The sequence below is a fragment of the Gastrolobium bilobum genome, unplaced genomic scaffold, assembly GCF_033153095.1.
Source record: "Gastrolobium bilobum isolate Gb01-03AN ecotype WA unplaced genomic scaffold, APGP_CSIRO_Gbil_v1 utg12463, whole genome shotgun sequence".
Taxonomy (NCBI): domain Eukaryota; kingdom Viridiplantae; phylum Streptophyta; class Magnoliopsida; order Fabales; family Fabaceae; genus Gastrolobium; species Gastrolobium bilobum.
In genome coordinates, this window is record NW_026898920.1 from 296,541 (window position 1) to 313,484 (window position 16,944).

The following is a 16,944-nucleotide window of genomic DNA, read 5'->3' on the forward strand; positions in this document are numbered from 1 at the left end:
AATATCTCCAAGGGAATTAAGAAACTTTGGTTGGTTAAATTGACGCTAACAATTAAGCCCTTCAAATTAAAATTGACAAATCAATGAGCGATTGTACTGTTAAATATAATAGAGCAGAGCATACCACGAGAGTTCCAAATGATGCCATAACAATGATTTTGAATTTTCCTAAATAGGCGTCAGCAAGAGAAGCACCAATAATTGATATGAAATTGCTCGCTCCAGACCATATGCTGATAACAGTTGCAGCACCAACGTGACTCAAATTGAACACTGTCAACAAATACAACATGAAATTTGTTGTCATGTCGTATGTTGCAATTCTGTCAATGGTTTCATTTCCTATAAATCATAAGACCGGCTTAGTTAATTCAACTTGATAAAAAATTATATATCAATAAATATTATATACATACGCACATTTTCGTGTTAGGACAGGGACCTAATATGAAAGCAATAGCCTTCCATCCGGGCTTTCTCTCTATTGTCCTTGCATTTAAGGAATCTAAACCATCTTCTCTAGTTGACTTTCTTGAATTCCAATACCAGCAACAGTACAACCACAAATATCTTGTCTCATTTCTTTTATTCTCCACCTTCATTATTTTTATCTGAAGTATCCTTTGTATGCTTGAACTAGGCTCCTTCGGATTATAGTTGCCAAACTAATAAGTGTTCAGGTAGCAATTGAGAAGTGGGCCCTAAGGAGCATGAATTGAAGTCAGCAATGACATGAAGACAATTAATCTTTGATGAGGTTTTTACTGGTTTTTGTTGTTTTGGAGTAGAGGTGATTCCATTAGGGGGTGTTTGGAATAGGAGAAAAATAAATTTCACCGGGAAAATAATTTTGCCAGAATATGGTGGGAAATATTTTTTTCCGGATAAGTTACAAAAATGTGTTTGGTTGGCCAAAAATTGTCCTGCGAATATTTGGGTGAGTTTCTGAGTTGTGTTTGGTTGACCAAAATTTGTCCTGCAAATATTTGGATAAGTTTCTGAGTTGATGTTTGGTTGACCAAAATTTGTAGTGTGAATATTTGTCTAAGTTTCTGAGTTGATGTTTGGTTGATTGTGAAATTGTAGTAAGGAATGTAGGATTAATTTACAAAAATAACCCCAACTTTACAGATAGTACACAAAAAAAGTCGGGTTAATTTCGTCCATATTATTTCGCTACTTTTTTACTTCCCGAGCAAGAAAATATACCAACTTATCGATGGAGTAATTTACAATGTGTACGTACCAGAGTTTACACGTTAACTTAAAAAAACATGCGAAAGTGTTACCCGAAAAAGTGTAGCTTTTATTGCTACCAAACTTGGATATCAAATTTTCCCTACACAGTTTTCCAAGGAAAACAAAAAGAATTTGGGTACCAAACGTTCCCTAAGGGAAAAGGAACATCTATTATTGGCCCTCTGCAAGACACTTTTCTTTTTATTTGTTGGAAAACCGAAAGGAAGATTGGGCGGGTCCCGTGGGGCGCGTAGACAAGGAATAAAATGTCTTGGGGGGTGTTTGGAATAGGAGAAAAAAATTTCACAGGGAAAAAAATTTCGCCGAAATGTGGTGGGAAATATTTTTTCCCGGATATAAGTTACAAAAATGTTTTTGGTTGGTCAAAATTTGTCCTGCGAATATTTGGGTAAGTTTCTGAGTTGATGTTTGGTTGACCAAAATTTGTCCTGGGAATATTTGTGTAAGGATCCCTGAACACTTTCAACATCTGCTGATTTCATATTTTTATCTGAAGTAGCCTTTGTGAGATAGCCACACTCCTTCTTCGCCACTCCACCAAACCACCACATACCACTGTAAGAATTGAGAAGATGTTACCAATTACTATATTTCGAAGGCTTGTCAACCCTTCATCTTGTTTTGTGACTTTTGCCAGAGCTCTTTGCACAAAGAGGTCATAACAGGGGAGCCATATACCAATGCTAATTAAGGCCACTACAACGAATGATGCAGCGAGAATTTCAAAGTGTTGTCCATGGTGTCGGTCCATTTTCATGGCCTGTGCTATAACAAAGGTTCCTGCTTGTGCCATTGGTATCAAACACAAGATACCAGAAGCCCATATTGGTATCATTTTAATTAAACATTTGACTTCTTCAACTTGTTGAATGCTGCAAAGCCTCCATGGATTTGTGACCAAACCTTCTGCATTAACTTCATTCTCTTGTATCAGAGCATCTTTGTTTAGAAATCTGTGCAAAAATCAAAGTTACCAAAAAAGTTTGTCCTTAATTAGATGAGGAGTAAAAATTAAAAAACACAAGTGAGGTTGAGGAACATTACCTAAGTTGTTTGGTTAAAGGTATCTTGACTGCTTTATCATCTCTTAGTGGGGGATCATAGTAAACAACTTCCTCTTCATTTGCTGCTGGGTTTTTAAGGTGACGCTTCTTGTAAGCTGCAACAAACACTTGTGCAATACTAGAAAATATGCTCCCTTCTGCTTGAAGGTAAAAATAAGTTCTTGTTCTGGCAAAAAATGTGATTATTGCACACAACATGATAAGGGCTAGTATCCCAAAACCCATGACCCAGTTTTTGTTTTGGATGTAAAATATTATAGTATTATTGATCAGCATGACCAGTGTCTGTGTGGTGTAGTACCAATTTAAGAATCTGTTGACTCCTTTCCTTCCATCAGAGGAAGTTGTGTCAAATTGATCAATGGCAAAGGGAATACTACATGCTCTAATTCCACCTGTGCCTATACCCAGCAAAGACAATACCAAAATTAAGATGGCCAGCTGATTAGTATTTGGGGGAACACATGCTTGGTGCCGAGAAGAGCAACTTGGAGGATGAAATTGTGGCACCCATGCTGTCAGTGTTAATATCACCATTCCCTAATTAATCACCAGCAAATGATTAATTGACGCACACCATTGCATATAATCAAGATTGCTGTAACAATTATCGTTAAATTCAGTTTTCTCTTATGATATCACTTAGCTCTGCTGTGATTTCATAACCTAAGTATTAGTTATTTCCTTATTTTATTTTATTTTCCTACTATGTCAACTAAAAACTTCTTATTTATGCTATATTGCGTTAAACCAACAAGGTTATACATCAGATATGTCCATTTTACGCACACAAAGACATAAAAATATATCCTTAATGGTGGAGCCAAATGTTTTTGTTAGGGGTAAAGGTGAGAGTCAATTATACTGAACTTTACTTTCGCTCTATTTTTTATTTTCTACAAATAGACTAATTTTCAAACTTCTGACATTTTGTTACAAGAACAACTGTACTAACTTTACTGGTACTTCAATGCTGACCCTAATATTTGTCTATTTATATGGAAAAAATAGCATAGATGGTACTCACAACTAATATGAGATGTTAGTGATGGAGGATGATGCCCCGGTTTGATTGTGCCCTCATAAGCTAACCATATTTTTTAATCGTTTTTAATTTGTCAATTTATTATAATGTTTCAAATATTTAACAAAGAAGAAAAATATCTCCAAGGGAATTAAGAAACTTTGGTTGGTTAAATTGACGCTAACAATTAAGCCCTTCAAATTAAAATTGACAAATCAATGAGCGATTGTACTGTTAAATATAATAGAGTAGAGCATACCACAAGAGTTCCAAATGATGCCATAACAATGATTTTGAATTTTCCTAAATAGGCGTCAGCAAGAGAAGCACCAATAATTGATATGAAATTGCTCGCTCCAGACCATATGCTGATAACAGTTGCAGCACCAACGTGACTCAAATTGAACACTTTCAACAAATACAACATGAAATTTGTTGTCATGTTGTATGTTGCAATTCTCTCAATGGTTTCATTTCCTATAAATCATAAGACCGGCTTAGTTAATTCAACTTGATAAAAAATTATATATCAATAAATATTATATACATATGCACATTTTTGTGTTAGGACAGGGACCTAATATGAAAGCAATAGCCTTCCATCCGGGCTTTCTCTCCATTGTCCTTGCATTTAAGGAATCCAAACCATCTTCTCTAGTTGACTTTCTTGAATTCCAATACCAGCAACAGTACGACCACAAATATCTTGTCTCATTTCTCCTATTCTCCACCTCCATTATTTTTATCTGAAGTATCCTTTGTATGCTTGAACTAGGCTCCTTTGGATTATAGATGCCAAACTAATAAGTGTTCAGGTTGCAATTGAGAAGTGGGCCCTAAGGAGCATGAATTGAAGTCAGCAATGACATGAAGACAATTAATCTTTCATGATGTTTTTACTGGTTTTTGGTGTTTGGGAGTAAAGGTGATTCCCTTAGGGGGATGTTTGCAATAGGAGAAAAAAAATTTCATCGAGAAAATAATTTTGCCGGAATGTGGTGGGAAATATTTTTTCCCGGATAAGTTACAAAAATGTGTTTGGTTGGCCAAAATTTGTCCTGCGAATATTTGGGTAAGTTTCTGAGTTGATGTTTGGTTGACCAAAATTTGTCCTGCAAATATTTGGGTAAGTTTCTGAGTTGATGTTTGGTTGACCAAAATTTGTCCTGTGAATATTTGTCTAAGTTTCTGAGTTGATGTTTGGTTGATTGTGAAATAGTAGTAAGGAATGTAGGATTAATTTACAAAAATAACCCCAACTTTACAGATAGTACACAAAAAAGTCGGGTTAATTTCGTCCAGATTATTTCCCTACTTTTTTACTTCCCGAGCAAGAAAATATACCAACTTATCGAAAGAGTAATTTACAATGTGCCCGTACCAGAGTTTACACGTTAACTAAAAAAACATGCAAAAGTGTTACCCGGAAAAGTGTCGCTTTTATTGCTACCAAACTTGGATATCAAATTCTCCCTACAGAGCTTTCCAAGGAAAACAAAAAGAATCTGGGTACCAAACGTTCCCTAAGGGATAAGGAACATCTATTATTGTCCCTCTGCAAGACACTTCTCTTTCTATTTGTTGGCATAACGAAAGGAAGATTGGGCGGGTCCCGTGAGGCGTATAGACAAGGAATAAAATGTTTTGGGGGTGTTTGGAATAAGAAAAAAAAAATTCACTGGGAAAATAATTTCGCCGGAATGTGGTGGGAAATTTTTTTCCCGGATATAAGTTACAAAAATGTGTTTGGTTGGTCAAAATTTGTCCTGCAAATATTTGCGTAAGTTTCTGAGTTGATGTTTTTGTTGACCAAAATTTGTCCTGGGAATATTTTCTGTAAGGATCCTTGAACACTTTCAACATCTGCTGATTTCATATTTTTATCTGAAGTATCCTTTGTGAGATAGCCACACTCCTTCTTCGCCATTCCACCAAACCACCACTTACCATTGTAAGAATTGAGAAGATGTTGCCAATTATTATATTTCAAAGGCTTGTCAACCCTTCATCTTGTTTTGTGACTTTTGCCTGAGCTCTTTGCACAAAGAGGTCATAACAGGGGAGCCATATACCAATGCTAATTAAAGCCACTACAACGAATGATGCAGCAGGAATTTCAAAGTGTGGTCCAAGGTGTCGGTCCATTTTCATGGCCTGTGCTATAGGAAAGGTTCCTGCTTGTGCCATTGGTATCAAACACAAGATACCAGAAGCCCATATTGGTATCATTTTGATTAAACATTTGACTTCTTCAACTTGTTGAATGCTGCAAAGCCTTCATGGATTTGTGACCAAACCTTCTGCATTAACTTCATTCTCTTGTATCAGAGCATCTTTGTTTAGAAATCTGTGCAAAAAACAAAATTACCAAAAAAGTTTGTCCTTAATTAGATGAGGAGTAAAAATTAAAAAACACAAGTGAGATTGAGGAACATTACCTAAGTTGTTTGGTTAAAGGTATCTTGACTGCTTTATCATCTCTTAGTGGAGGATCATAGTAAACAACTTCCTCTTCATTTGCTGCTGGGTTTTTAAGGTGACGCATCTTGTAAGCTGCAACAAACACTTGTGCAATACCAGAAAATATGCTCGCTTCTGCTGGAAGGTAAAAATAAGTTCTTGTTCTGGCAAAAAATGTGATTATTGCACACAACATGATAAGGACTAGTATCCCAAAACCCATGACCCAGTTTTTGTTTTGGATGTAAAATATTAAAGTATTATTGATCAACATGACCAATGTCTGTGTGGTGTAGTACCCATTTAAGAATCTGTTGACTCATTTGCTTCCATCAGAGGAAGTTGTGTCAAATTGATCAATGGCAAAGGGAATACTACATGCTCTAATTCCACCTGTGCCTATACCCAGCAAAGACATTACCAAAATTAAGATGGCCAGCTGATTAGTATTTGGGGGAACATATGCTTGGTGCAGAGAAGAGCAACTTGGAGGATGAAATTGTGGCAGCCATGCTGTCAGTGTTAATATCACCATTCCCTAATTAATCACCAGCAAATGATTAATTGACGCACACCATTGCATATAATCAAGATTGCAGTAACAATTATGGTTAAATTCAGTTTTCCCTTATGATATCACTTAGCTCTGCTGTGATTTCATAACCTAAGTATTAGTTATTTCCTTATTTTATTTTATTTTCCTACTATGTCAACTAAAACCTTCTTATTTATGCTATATTGCGTTAAACCAACAAGGTTATACATCAGATATGTTCATTTTACGCACACAAAGACATAAAAATAAATACTTGATGGTGGAGCCAAATGTTTTTGTTAGGGGTAAAGGTGAGAGTCAATTATACTGAACTTTACTTTCGCTTTTTTTTTTTTTTTTTTCTTCAAAGAGACTAATTTTCAAACTTTTGACATTTTGTTACAAGAACAACTGTACTAACTTTACTGGCACTTCAATGCTGACCCTAATATTTGCCTATTTATATGGAAAAAAATAGCATAGAGGGTACTCACAACTAATATGAGATGTTAGTGATGGAAGATGATGCCCCGATTTGATTTATTATAATGTTTCAAATATTTAACAAAGAAGAAAAATATCTCCAAGGGAATTAAGAAACTTTGGTTGGTTAAATTGACGCTAACAATTAAGTCCTTCAAATTAAAATTGACAAATCAATGAGCGATTGTACTGTTAAATATAATAGAGTAGAGCATACCACAAGTGTTCCAAATGATGCCATAGCAATGATTTTGAATTTTCCTAAATAGGCGTCAGCAAGAGAAGCACCAATAATTGATATGAAATTGCTCGCTCCAGACCATATGCTGATAACAGTTGCAGCACCAACGTGACTCAAATTGAACACTTTCAACAAATACAACATGAAATTTGTTGTCATGCTGTATGTTGCAATTCTCTCAATGGTTTCATATCCTATAAATCATAAGACCGACTTAGTTAACTCAACTTGATAAAAAATTATATATCAATAAATATTATATACATATTCACATTTTTGTGTTAGGACAGGGACCTAATATGAAAGCAATAGCCTTCCATCCAGGCTTTCTCTCCATTGTCCTTGCATTTAAGGAATCCAAACCATCTTCTCTAGTTGACTTTCTTCAATTCCATACCAGCAACAGTACGACCACAAATATCTTGTCTCATTTCTCCTATTCTCCACCTCCATTATTTTTATCTGAAGTATCCTTTGTATGCTTGAACTAGGCTCCTTCGGATTATAGATGCCAAACTAATAAGTGTTCAGGTAGCAATTGAGAAGTGGGCCCTAAGGAGCATGAATTGAAGTCAGCAATGACATGAAGACAATTAATCTTTAATGAGGTTTTTACTGGTTTTTGGTGTTTGGGAGTAGAGGTGAATCCCTTAGGGGGTGTTTGGAATAGGAGAAAAAAAATTTCACCGGGAAAATAATTTTGCCAGAATGTGGTGGGAAATATTTTTTTTTTTGGATAAGTTACAAAAATGTGATGGGTTGGCCAAAATTTGTCCTGCGAATATTTGGGTAAGTTTCTGAGTTGATGTTTGGTTGACCAAAATTTGTCCTTCAAATATTTGGGTAAATTTCTGAGTTGATGTTTGGTTGACCAAAATTTATCCTGTGAATATTCGTCTAAGTTTCTGAGTTGATGTTTGGTTGATTGTGAAATAGTAGTAAGGAATGTAGGATTAATTTATAAAAATAACCCCAACTTTACAGATAGTACACAAAAAGGTCGGGTTAATTTCGTCCAGATCATTTCGCTACTTTTTTACTTCCCGAGCAAGAAAATATACCTGCTTATCGAAGGAGTAATTTACAATGTGTCCGTACCAGAGCTTACACGTTAACTAAAAAATTATGCAAAAGTGTAGCTTTTATTGCTACCAAACTTGGATATCAAATTCTCCCTACACAGCTTTCCAAGGAAAACAAAAAGAATCTGGGTACCAAACGTTCCCTAAGGGAAAAGGAACATCTATTATTGGCCCTCTGCAAGACACTTCTCTTTCTATTTGTTGGCATAACGAAAGGAAGATTGGGCGGGTCCCGTGGGGCGCGTAGACAAGGAATGAAATGTTTTGGGGGGTGTTTGGAATAGGAGAAAAAAAATTTCACCGGAAAAATAATTTTGCCGGAATGTGGTGGGAAATATTTTTCCCCGGATATAAGTTACAAAAATGTGCTTGGTTGGTCAAAATTTGTCTTGCGAATATTTAGGTAAGTTTCTGAGTTAATGTTTGGTTGACCAAAATTTTTCCTGGGAATATTTGTGTAAGGATCCCTGAACACTTTCAACATCTGCTGATTTCATATTTTTATCTGAAGTATTCTTTGTGAGATAGCCACACTCCTTCTTCGCCACTCCACCAAACCACCACTTACCACTGTAAGAATTAAGAAGATGTTGCCAATTACTATATTTCTAAGGCTTGTCAACCCTTCATCTTGTTTTGTGACTTTTGCCAGAGCTCTTTGCACAAAGAGGTCATAACAGGGGAGCCATATACCAAAGCTAATTAAGGCCACTACAAGGAATGATGCAGCGAGAATTTCAAAGTGTGGTCCAAGGTGTCGGTCCATTTTCATGGCCTGTGTTATAGGAAAGGTTCTTGTTTGTGCCATTGGTATCAAACACAAGATACCAGAAGCCCATATTGGTATCATTCTAATTAAACATTTGACTTCTTCAACTTGCTGAATGCTGCAAAGCCTCCACGGATTTGTGACCAAACCTTCTGCATTAACTTCATTCTCTTGTATCAGAGCATCTTTGTTTAGAAATCTGTGCAAAAACCAAAGTTACCAAAAAAGTTTGTCCTTAATTAGATGAGGAGTAAAAATTAAAAAACACAAGTGAGATTGAGGAACATTACCTAAATTGTTTGGTTAAAGGTATCTTGACTGCTTTATCATCTCTTAGTGGGGGATCATAGTAAACAACTTCCTCTTCATTTGCTGCTGGGTTTTTAAGGTGACGTTTCTTGTAAGCTGCAACAAACACTTGTGCAAACCGGGCTTGGTTAATTCAACTTGATATTTGCTGTCATGCCGTATGTTGAAATTCTCTCAATGGTTTCATTTCCTATAAATCATAAGACCAGCTTAGTTAATTCAACTTGATAAAAAATTATATATCAATAAATACTATATACATATGCACATTTTTGTGTTAGGACAGGGACCTAATATGAAAGCAATAGCCTTCCATCCGGGCTTTCTCTCCATTATCGTTGCATTTAAGGAATCCAAACCATCTTCTCTAGTTGTCTTTCTTGAATTCCAATACCAGTAACAGTACGACCACAAATATCTTGTCTCATTTCTCCTATTCTCCACCTCCATTATTTTTATCTGAAGTATCCTTTGTATGCTTGAACTAGGCTCCTTCGGATTATAGATGCCAAACTAATAAGTGTTCAGGTAGCAATTGAGAAGTGGGCCCTAAGGAGCATGAATTGAAGTCAGCAATGACATGAAGACAATTAATCTTTAATGAGGTTTTTACTGGTTTTTGGTGTTTGGGAGTAGAGGTGAATCCCTTAGGGGGTGTTTGGAATAGGAGAAAAAAATTTTCACCGGGAAAATAATTTTGCCAGAATGTGGTGGGAAATATTTTTTTTTTTGGATAAGTTACAAAAATGTTATGGGTTGGCCAAAATTTGTCCTGCGAATATTTGGGTAAGTTTCTGAGTTGATGTTTGGTTGACCAAAATTTGTCCTGCAAATATTTGGGTAAATTTCTGAGTTGATGTTTGGTTGACCAAAATTTATCCTGTGAATATTCGTCTAAGTTTCTGAGTTGATGTTTGGTTGATTGTGAAATAGTAGTAAGGAATGTAGGATTAATTTATAAAAATAACCCCAACTTTACAGATAGTACACAAAAAGGTCGGGTTAATTTCGTCCAGATCATTTCGCTACTTTTTTACTTCCCGAGCAAGAAAATATACCTGCTTATCGAAGGAGTAATTTACAATGTGTCCGTACCAGAGCTTACACGTTAACTAAAAAATTATGCAAAAGTGTAGCTTTTATTGCTACCAAACTTGGATATAAAAATTCTCCCTACACAGCTTTCCAAGGAAACAAAAAGAATCTGGGTACCAAACGTTCCCTAAGGGAAAAGGAACATCTATTATTGGCCCTCTGCAAGACACTTCTCTTTCTATTTGTTGGCATAACGAAAGGAAGATTGGGCGGGTCCCGTGGGGCGCGTAGACAAGAAATAAAATGTTTTGGGGGTGTTTGGAATAGGAGAAAAAAAATTTCACCAGGAAAATAATTTCGACGGAATGTGGTGGGAAATATTTTTTCCCAAATATAAGTTACAAAAATGTGCTTGGTTGGTCAAAATTTGTCTTGCGAATATTTGGGTAAGTTTCTGAGTTAATGTTTGGTTGACCAAAATTTTTCCTGGGAATATTTGTGTAAGGATCCCTGAACACTTTCAACATCTGCTGATTTCATATTTTTATCTGAAGTATTCTTTGTGAGATAGCCACACTCCTTCTTCGCCACTCCACCAAACCACCACTTACCACTGTAAGAATTCAGAAGATGTTGCCAATTACTATATTTCTAAGGCTTGTCAACCCTTCATCTTGTTTTGTGACTTTTGCCAGAGCTCTTTGCACAAAGAGGTCATAACAGGGGAGCCATATACCAATGCTAATTAAGGCCACTACAAGGAATGATGCAGCGAGAATTTCAAAGTGTGGTCCAAGGTGTCGGTCCATTTTCATGGCCTGTGCTATAGGAAAGGTTCTTGTTTGTGCCATTGGTATCAAACACAAGATACCAGAAGCCCATATTGGTATCATTTTAATTAAACATTTGACTTCTTCAACTTGCTGAATGCTGCAAAGCCTCCACGGATTTGTGACCAAACCTTCTGCATTAACTTCATTCACTTGTATCAGAGCATCTTTGTTTAGAAATCTGTGCAAAAACCAAAGTTACCAAAAAAGTTTGTCCTTAATTAGTTGAGGAGTAAAAATTAAAAAACACAAGTGAGATTGAGGAACATTACCTAAGTTGTTTGGTTAAAGGTATCTTGACTGCTTTATCATCTCTTAGTGGGGGATCATAGTAAACAACTTCCTCTTCATTTGCTGCTGGGTTTTTAAGGTGACGTTTCTTGTAAGCTGCAACAAACACTTGTGCAAACCGGGCTTGGTTAATTCAACTTGATATTTGCTGTCATGCCGTATGTTGAAATTCTCTCAATGGTTTCATTTCCTATAAATCATAAGACCAGCTTAGTTAATTCAACTTGATAAAAAATTATATATCAATAAATACTATATACATATGCACATTTTTGTGTTAGGACAGGGACCTAATATGAAAGCAATAGCCTTCCATCCGGGCTTTCTCTCCATTATCGTTGCATTTAAGGAATCCAAACCATCTTCTCTAGTTGTCTTTCTTGAATTCCAATACCAGTAACAGTACGACCACAAATATCTTGTCTCATTTCTCCTATTCTCCACCTCCATTATTTTTATCTGAAGTATCCTTTGTATGCTTGAACTAGGCTCCTTCGGATTATAGCTGCCAAACTAATAAGTGTTCAGGTAGCAATTGAGAAGTGGGCCCTAAGGAGCACGAATTGAAGTCAGCAATGACTTGAAGACAATTAATTTTTGATGAGGTTTTTACTGGTTTTTGGTGTTTGGGAGTAGAGGTGATTCCCTAAGGGGGTGTTTGGAATAGGAGAAAAAAAAATTCACCGGGAAAATAATTTTGCCGGAATGTGGTGGGAAATATTTTTCCCGGATAAGATACAAAAATGTGATGGGTTGGCCAAAATTTGTCCTGCGAATATATGGGTAAGTTTCTGAGTTGATGTTTGGTTGACCAAAATTTGTCCTGCAAATATTTGGGTAAATTTCTGAATTGATGTTTGGTTGACCAAAATTTATCCTGTGAATATTTGTCTAAGTTTCTGAGTTGATGTTTGGTTGATTGTGAAATAGTAGTAAGGAATGTAGGATTAATTTATAAAAATAACCCCAACTTTACAGATAGTACACAAAAAAGTCGGGTTAATTTCGTCCAAATTATTTCGCTTCTTTTTTACTTCCCGAGCAAGAAAATATACCTACTTATCGAAGGAGTAATTTACAATGTGTCCGTACCAGAGTTTACACGTTAACTAAAAAAACATGCAAAAGTGTTACCCGGAAAAGTGTAGCTTTTATTGCTACCAAACTTGGATATCAAATTCTCCCTACACAGCTTTCCAAGAAAAACAAAAAAAACTGGGTACCAAACGTTCCCTAAGGGATAAGGAACATCTATTATTGGCCCTCTGCAAGACACTTCTCTTTTTATTTGTTGGCATAACGAAAGGAAGATTGGGCGGGTCCCATGGGGCATGTAGACAAGGAGTAAAATGTTTTGGGGGTGTTTGGAATAAGAGAAAAAAAATTTCACCGGGAAAATAATTTCGCCGGAATGTGGTGGGAAATATTTTTCCCGGATATAAGTTACAAAAATGTGCTTGGTTGGTCAAAATTTGTCCTGCAAATATTTGGGTAAGTTTCTGAGTTGATGTTTGGTTGACCAAAATTTGTCCTGGGAATATTTAGGTAAGTTTCTGAATTGATGTTTGGTTGATTGTGAAATAGTAGTAAGGAATGTATGATTAATTTTCAAAAATAACTCCAACTTTACAGATAGTACACAAAAAATTCGGGTTAATTTCGTCCAGATTATTTCGCTACTTTTTTCTTTCCGAGCAAAAAAATATACCAACTTATCGATGGAGTAATTTACAATGTGTCTGTACCAGAGTTTACACGTTAACTAAAAAATACAGGCAAAAGTGTTACCCGGAAAAGTGTAGCTTTTATTGCTACCAAACGTGGACATGAAATTCTCCCTACACACCTTTCCAAGGAAAACCAAAAGAATCTGGGTACCAAACGTTCCCTAAGGGAAAAAGAACATTTATTATTGGCCCTCTGCAAGACACTTCTCTTTCTATTGTTTGGCATAATGTAAAGAAGATTGGGCGGGTCCCGTGGGGCGCATAGACAAGGAATAAAATGTTTTGGGGGTGTTTGCAATAGGAGAAAAAAAATTTCACCGGGAAAATATTTTTGCCGGAATGTGGTGGGAAATATTTTTCCCGGTTAAGTTACAAAAATGTGCTTGGTTGTTTGTCCTGTGAATATTTGGGTAAGTTTCTAAGTTGATGTTTGGTTGACCAAAATTTGTCCTGCGAATATTTAGGTAAGTTTCTGAGTTGATGTTTGGTTGACCAAAATTTGTCCTGCGAATATTTGTGTAATGATCCTTGAACACTTTTAACATATGCTGATTTCATATTTTTATCTGAAGTATCCTTTGTATGCTTGAATTAGGCTCCTTCAGATTATAGTTGCCAGACTAATAAGTGTTCAGGTAGCAATTGAGAAGTGGGCCCTAAGGAGAATGAATTGAAGTCAGCAATGACATGAAGACAATTAATCTATTGGACTAATGTTTCTTGCATTAATCAAAATATAAACCTAAATATAAAAGTTTGCTAATACATGTGTCTTTAAGGGCAATATCTTCAGTTATTATACAAACTTTTACAATAGAGCAAGCACAATAACTGAAGATATTGCCCTTAAAGACGCATGTATTAGCAAACTTTTATATTTGTATAGCCCACATTGCCAAATAAAATCATGCCCTTCCTATACTCACAAATCAATGCATTAACTAATTGCAATTCTAGATACGAAACTTGCACAAAGTAAACAAGTTCCATATCTAGAAATCGAGAGAAATTTAAAATTTGAATAATAGCTTCGTTAAGTTGAAAGAGGCATACACATAGACTTATATACAAACTAAAACTAATAACAACAACTCTACTACTAATAGGTAACTGTGATAATTAGAAGCTCAAAGGGAGAAAGAAGAAGAACTTATGAGTAGAAGAAGAACCAGAACAGTGATGAGATTTTTACTGGTTTTTGGCGTTTGGGAGTAGAGGTGATTCCCTTAGGAGGTGTTTGGAATAGGAGAAAAAAAAATTTCACCGGAAAAATAATTTTGCTGGAATGTGGTGGGAAATATTTTTTCCCGGATAAGTTACAAAAATGTGTTTGGTTGGTCAAAATTTGTCCTGCGAATATTTGGGTAAGTTTTTGAGTTGATGTTTGGTTGACCAAAATTTGTCCTCAGAATATTTGGGTAAGTTTCCGAGTTGATGTTTGGTTGACCAAAATTTGTCCTGGAAATATTTGTGTAAGTTTTTGAGTTGATGTTTGGTTAATTGTGAAATAGTAGTAAGGAACATTGTTATTAAACTCGGCTTGGTTATTGACCCGGTCAAGGTATTGGATCATTGGGTCACTGGTTCAACCGCATGACCCGGTAAGTATATGTAAATCTATAATTTGTATTAAAAAAACTATATATATACTTAAATACTTGCAAAAAAATATACTAATTTCAAATATTTAATATGAAAATAATAAATTACACAATATTATCCAACAAAAGATCAATCAAACATATAATATTTGTTATACTAGTGTTTCAGGTTCAGTAAACGACATCTCTAATTATAAATCAAGTCGAGATTCCCTGTATATTGCATAATCAAGATAATATTAGTATTGCATGTACATAATCTATGTAAGTTAATAAGCTACAAATCACTCAAATATTTCAAAAGAAAACAAATCATTTGTGTTTGAGAGTAAAAAAAAAAAATGACATTAATTTATGAAAATAAATTAGTTTTTTTTTTTAGACCGGGCCGGGTCACCGGTTTTTACGAAAACCGGCCGGGTCGCACCGGGTTACACCGGTTCTGTAACATGGCCGGTCCAATATGAAAACCGGACCGATTACATGACCGGTTCACCAGTTTCCAGGTCGACCTGGCCGGGTCGGTCCAGTTTTTATAACATTGATTCGGATTGAAAATGTTTATGAAACATATTTTTATAAAATTTTGTATAACTTAAAAAATAATTAATACTGGGCCACATCACTTTATTTTAAAATATATTTTTTTTGTAAAAATAACTATTTGAACATGAAATTGTCTTTAAAGTGTATAAATAATAATATATTCAGTTTTGATTCAATTCAAAGTATATCATAATTCTAATTTATTAAAATTTAAAGGTTAATATAATTATTTTTCCTCTCTGTTTCTGTTTTTGTTGTGTCAAAGTGGGGCCTTATACCCCCAATCAGTTTTATTCTCTTATTGGGCTGAGCAAGGGCAGGCTTGAAACTATATCCTATATCAGTCTAACCCATCAGGTCTGGATCAAACTACATGAACTTAAACTATTTTAATCCCAATGAACAATCATATCCATTCCAAAATAATTGGGAAAGTTAACAAATGAGCATAACCTTTTACTTGTTTGAAAAAAAAAATTGAAAGTAAAATATATGACAATTTATGGTTTTTTATTCTATTATTCTAAAATAAAAGTGATATGCAACTAATATAAAAAAAAATATATGTGCAAATATTATTACTCATTAAGTATATTAATTTAATATGCTCTATGCCTATATTACTACCTTTCAAATTCTTTTTTTCACACATGTGGATAGCTATAATGCTTTTTGTGGATTGTATATTTATACTTATCTATTTCAATGATAAATTATTATTTTTTAAATGCTGGTACAATTACTATTTATTATTGCTGTGAGGTATGCCGCTAGAGTTGGTATGGTACTTTTGCCAATGACATGCGATTTACATTTTTTTGCCAAACGATCAAGAGTTATTGACCTTCCATCCTAGTTGTATTTAATAAGATCTTATATATACGCAGCTACCATTTGTTACATTACATAATTACACATTTATTATAAGATTGGCATTAATTAAGGAAATAAAAGCTAATTATTAAACGTGTTTTTCTTTCATCTACCAATCACAAGGGTAAGTAGTTCAATGCCATAAATGACTTAGAAAAAATTCGGTAACCTATTTCCCAGTATTGATCTTCATCTTAAACGAAATCAAATCAAGAAAAAAGATGAACAATTGTTGATATTCAATTCATGGAATGAGGACAAAGTTGAGGAAATTTAAGGAACTTAGAAGAATAGCTAAACAGGCCAGGGCCTTGAAGGTTGTAGACACCATGTCAAATTTATACACATGACCAAGCACATCCAAGGCTTGTAGATCTTCCCTTTGGTTTCTTTTGATAAGAAAGAGCTATCCCTCTTCGAGGGAAAAAATTTCTCCTTAACCAAAATGATTCTAGAAAATACTTCTTTGTTAAAATCAAATGCAAATTATAGTCTTCCTATATAACCACACTAGCACCCCCTATAATAGAATTGTGCTCACACAACCATCACACGTAAAGCAACACTCACACACACACAAAACAGAATCTAACAACCCACACCTATTACATATCAGCTATAACAACCTTCTTAGTCACACTCCAAGCACCCCTATTTGTTACACTTGGAAATCCCTAATCCATTTTGGTTTAACCCTGTTTTTCCTAGACCATCTATTATTTGGGCTTGGCTGAAGATCCAATAAGTTCTAGTCTAGGTCCATATCTCCAGCCACTTGGTTTCTTCCTCTTCATTAGTGAGCCCACTTGTGACC

At 35.1% G+C, this 16,944-nt stretch overlaps 1 protein-coding gene and 1 long non-coding RNA gene across 2 annotated transcripts; both read right to left on the reverse strand.

Moving 5' to 3' along the window:
* Positions 1–4,776: 4,776 nt before the first annotated feature.
* LOC133285583 (uncharacterized) lies at positions 4,777–9,974 on the reverse strand. The gene is made up of 6 exons (XR_009748024.1): positions 9,518–9,974; positions 9,209–9,417; positions 7,362–9,117; positions 7,044–7,261; positions 5,787–6,346; positions 4,777–5,695 (listed from the first exon to the last, which is right to left on the reverse strand). It is a non-coding gene; the product is annotated as an uncharacterized LOC133285583 (long non-coding RNA).
* A 911-nt stretch (positions 9,975–10,885) lies between these two features.
* Positions 10,886–11,811, reverse strand: LOC133285570 (protein NRT1/ PTR FAMILY 2.12-like). The gene is made up of 3 exons (XM_061482820.1): positions 11,778–11,811; positions 11,365–11,479; positions 10,886–11,273 (listed from the first exon to the last, which is right to left on the reverse strand). Exons 1-3 carry the CDS (start codon positions 11,809–11,811, stop codon positions 10,886–10,888), a joined length of 537 nt encoding a protein of 178 aa, XP_061338804.1.
* Between the last annotated feature and the right edge of the window lie 5,133 nt (positions 11,812–16,944).

What these genes read in the sequence shown, in the direction of transcription:
- LOC133285570 (XM_061482820.1), bottom strand. Translation starts at nt 11,811, where the DNA reads ATGAGACAAGATATTTGTGGTCGTACTGTTACTG. An exon ending in TTGTGGTCGTACTGTTACTG is followed by an intron (nt 11,480 to 11,777) that starts GTATTGGAATTC and finishes TGTTTGTTGCAG; the next exon opens with CTTACAAGAAACGTCACCTT. An exon ending in CCTTTAACCAAACAACTTAG is followed by an intron (nt 11,274 to 11,364) that starts GTAATGTTCCTC and finishes GTTTTTGCACAG; the next exon opens with ATTTCTAAACAAAGATGCTC.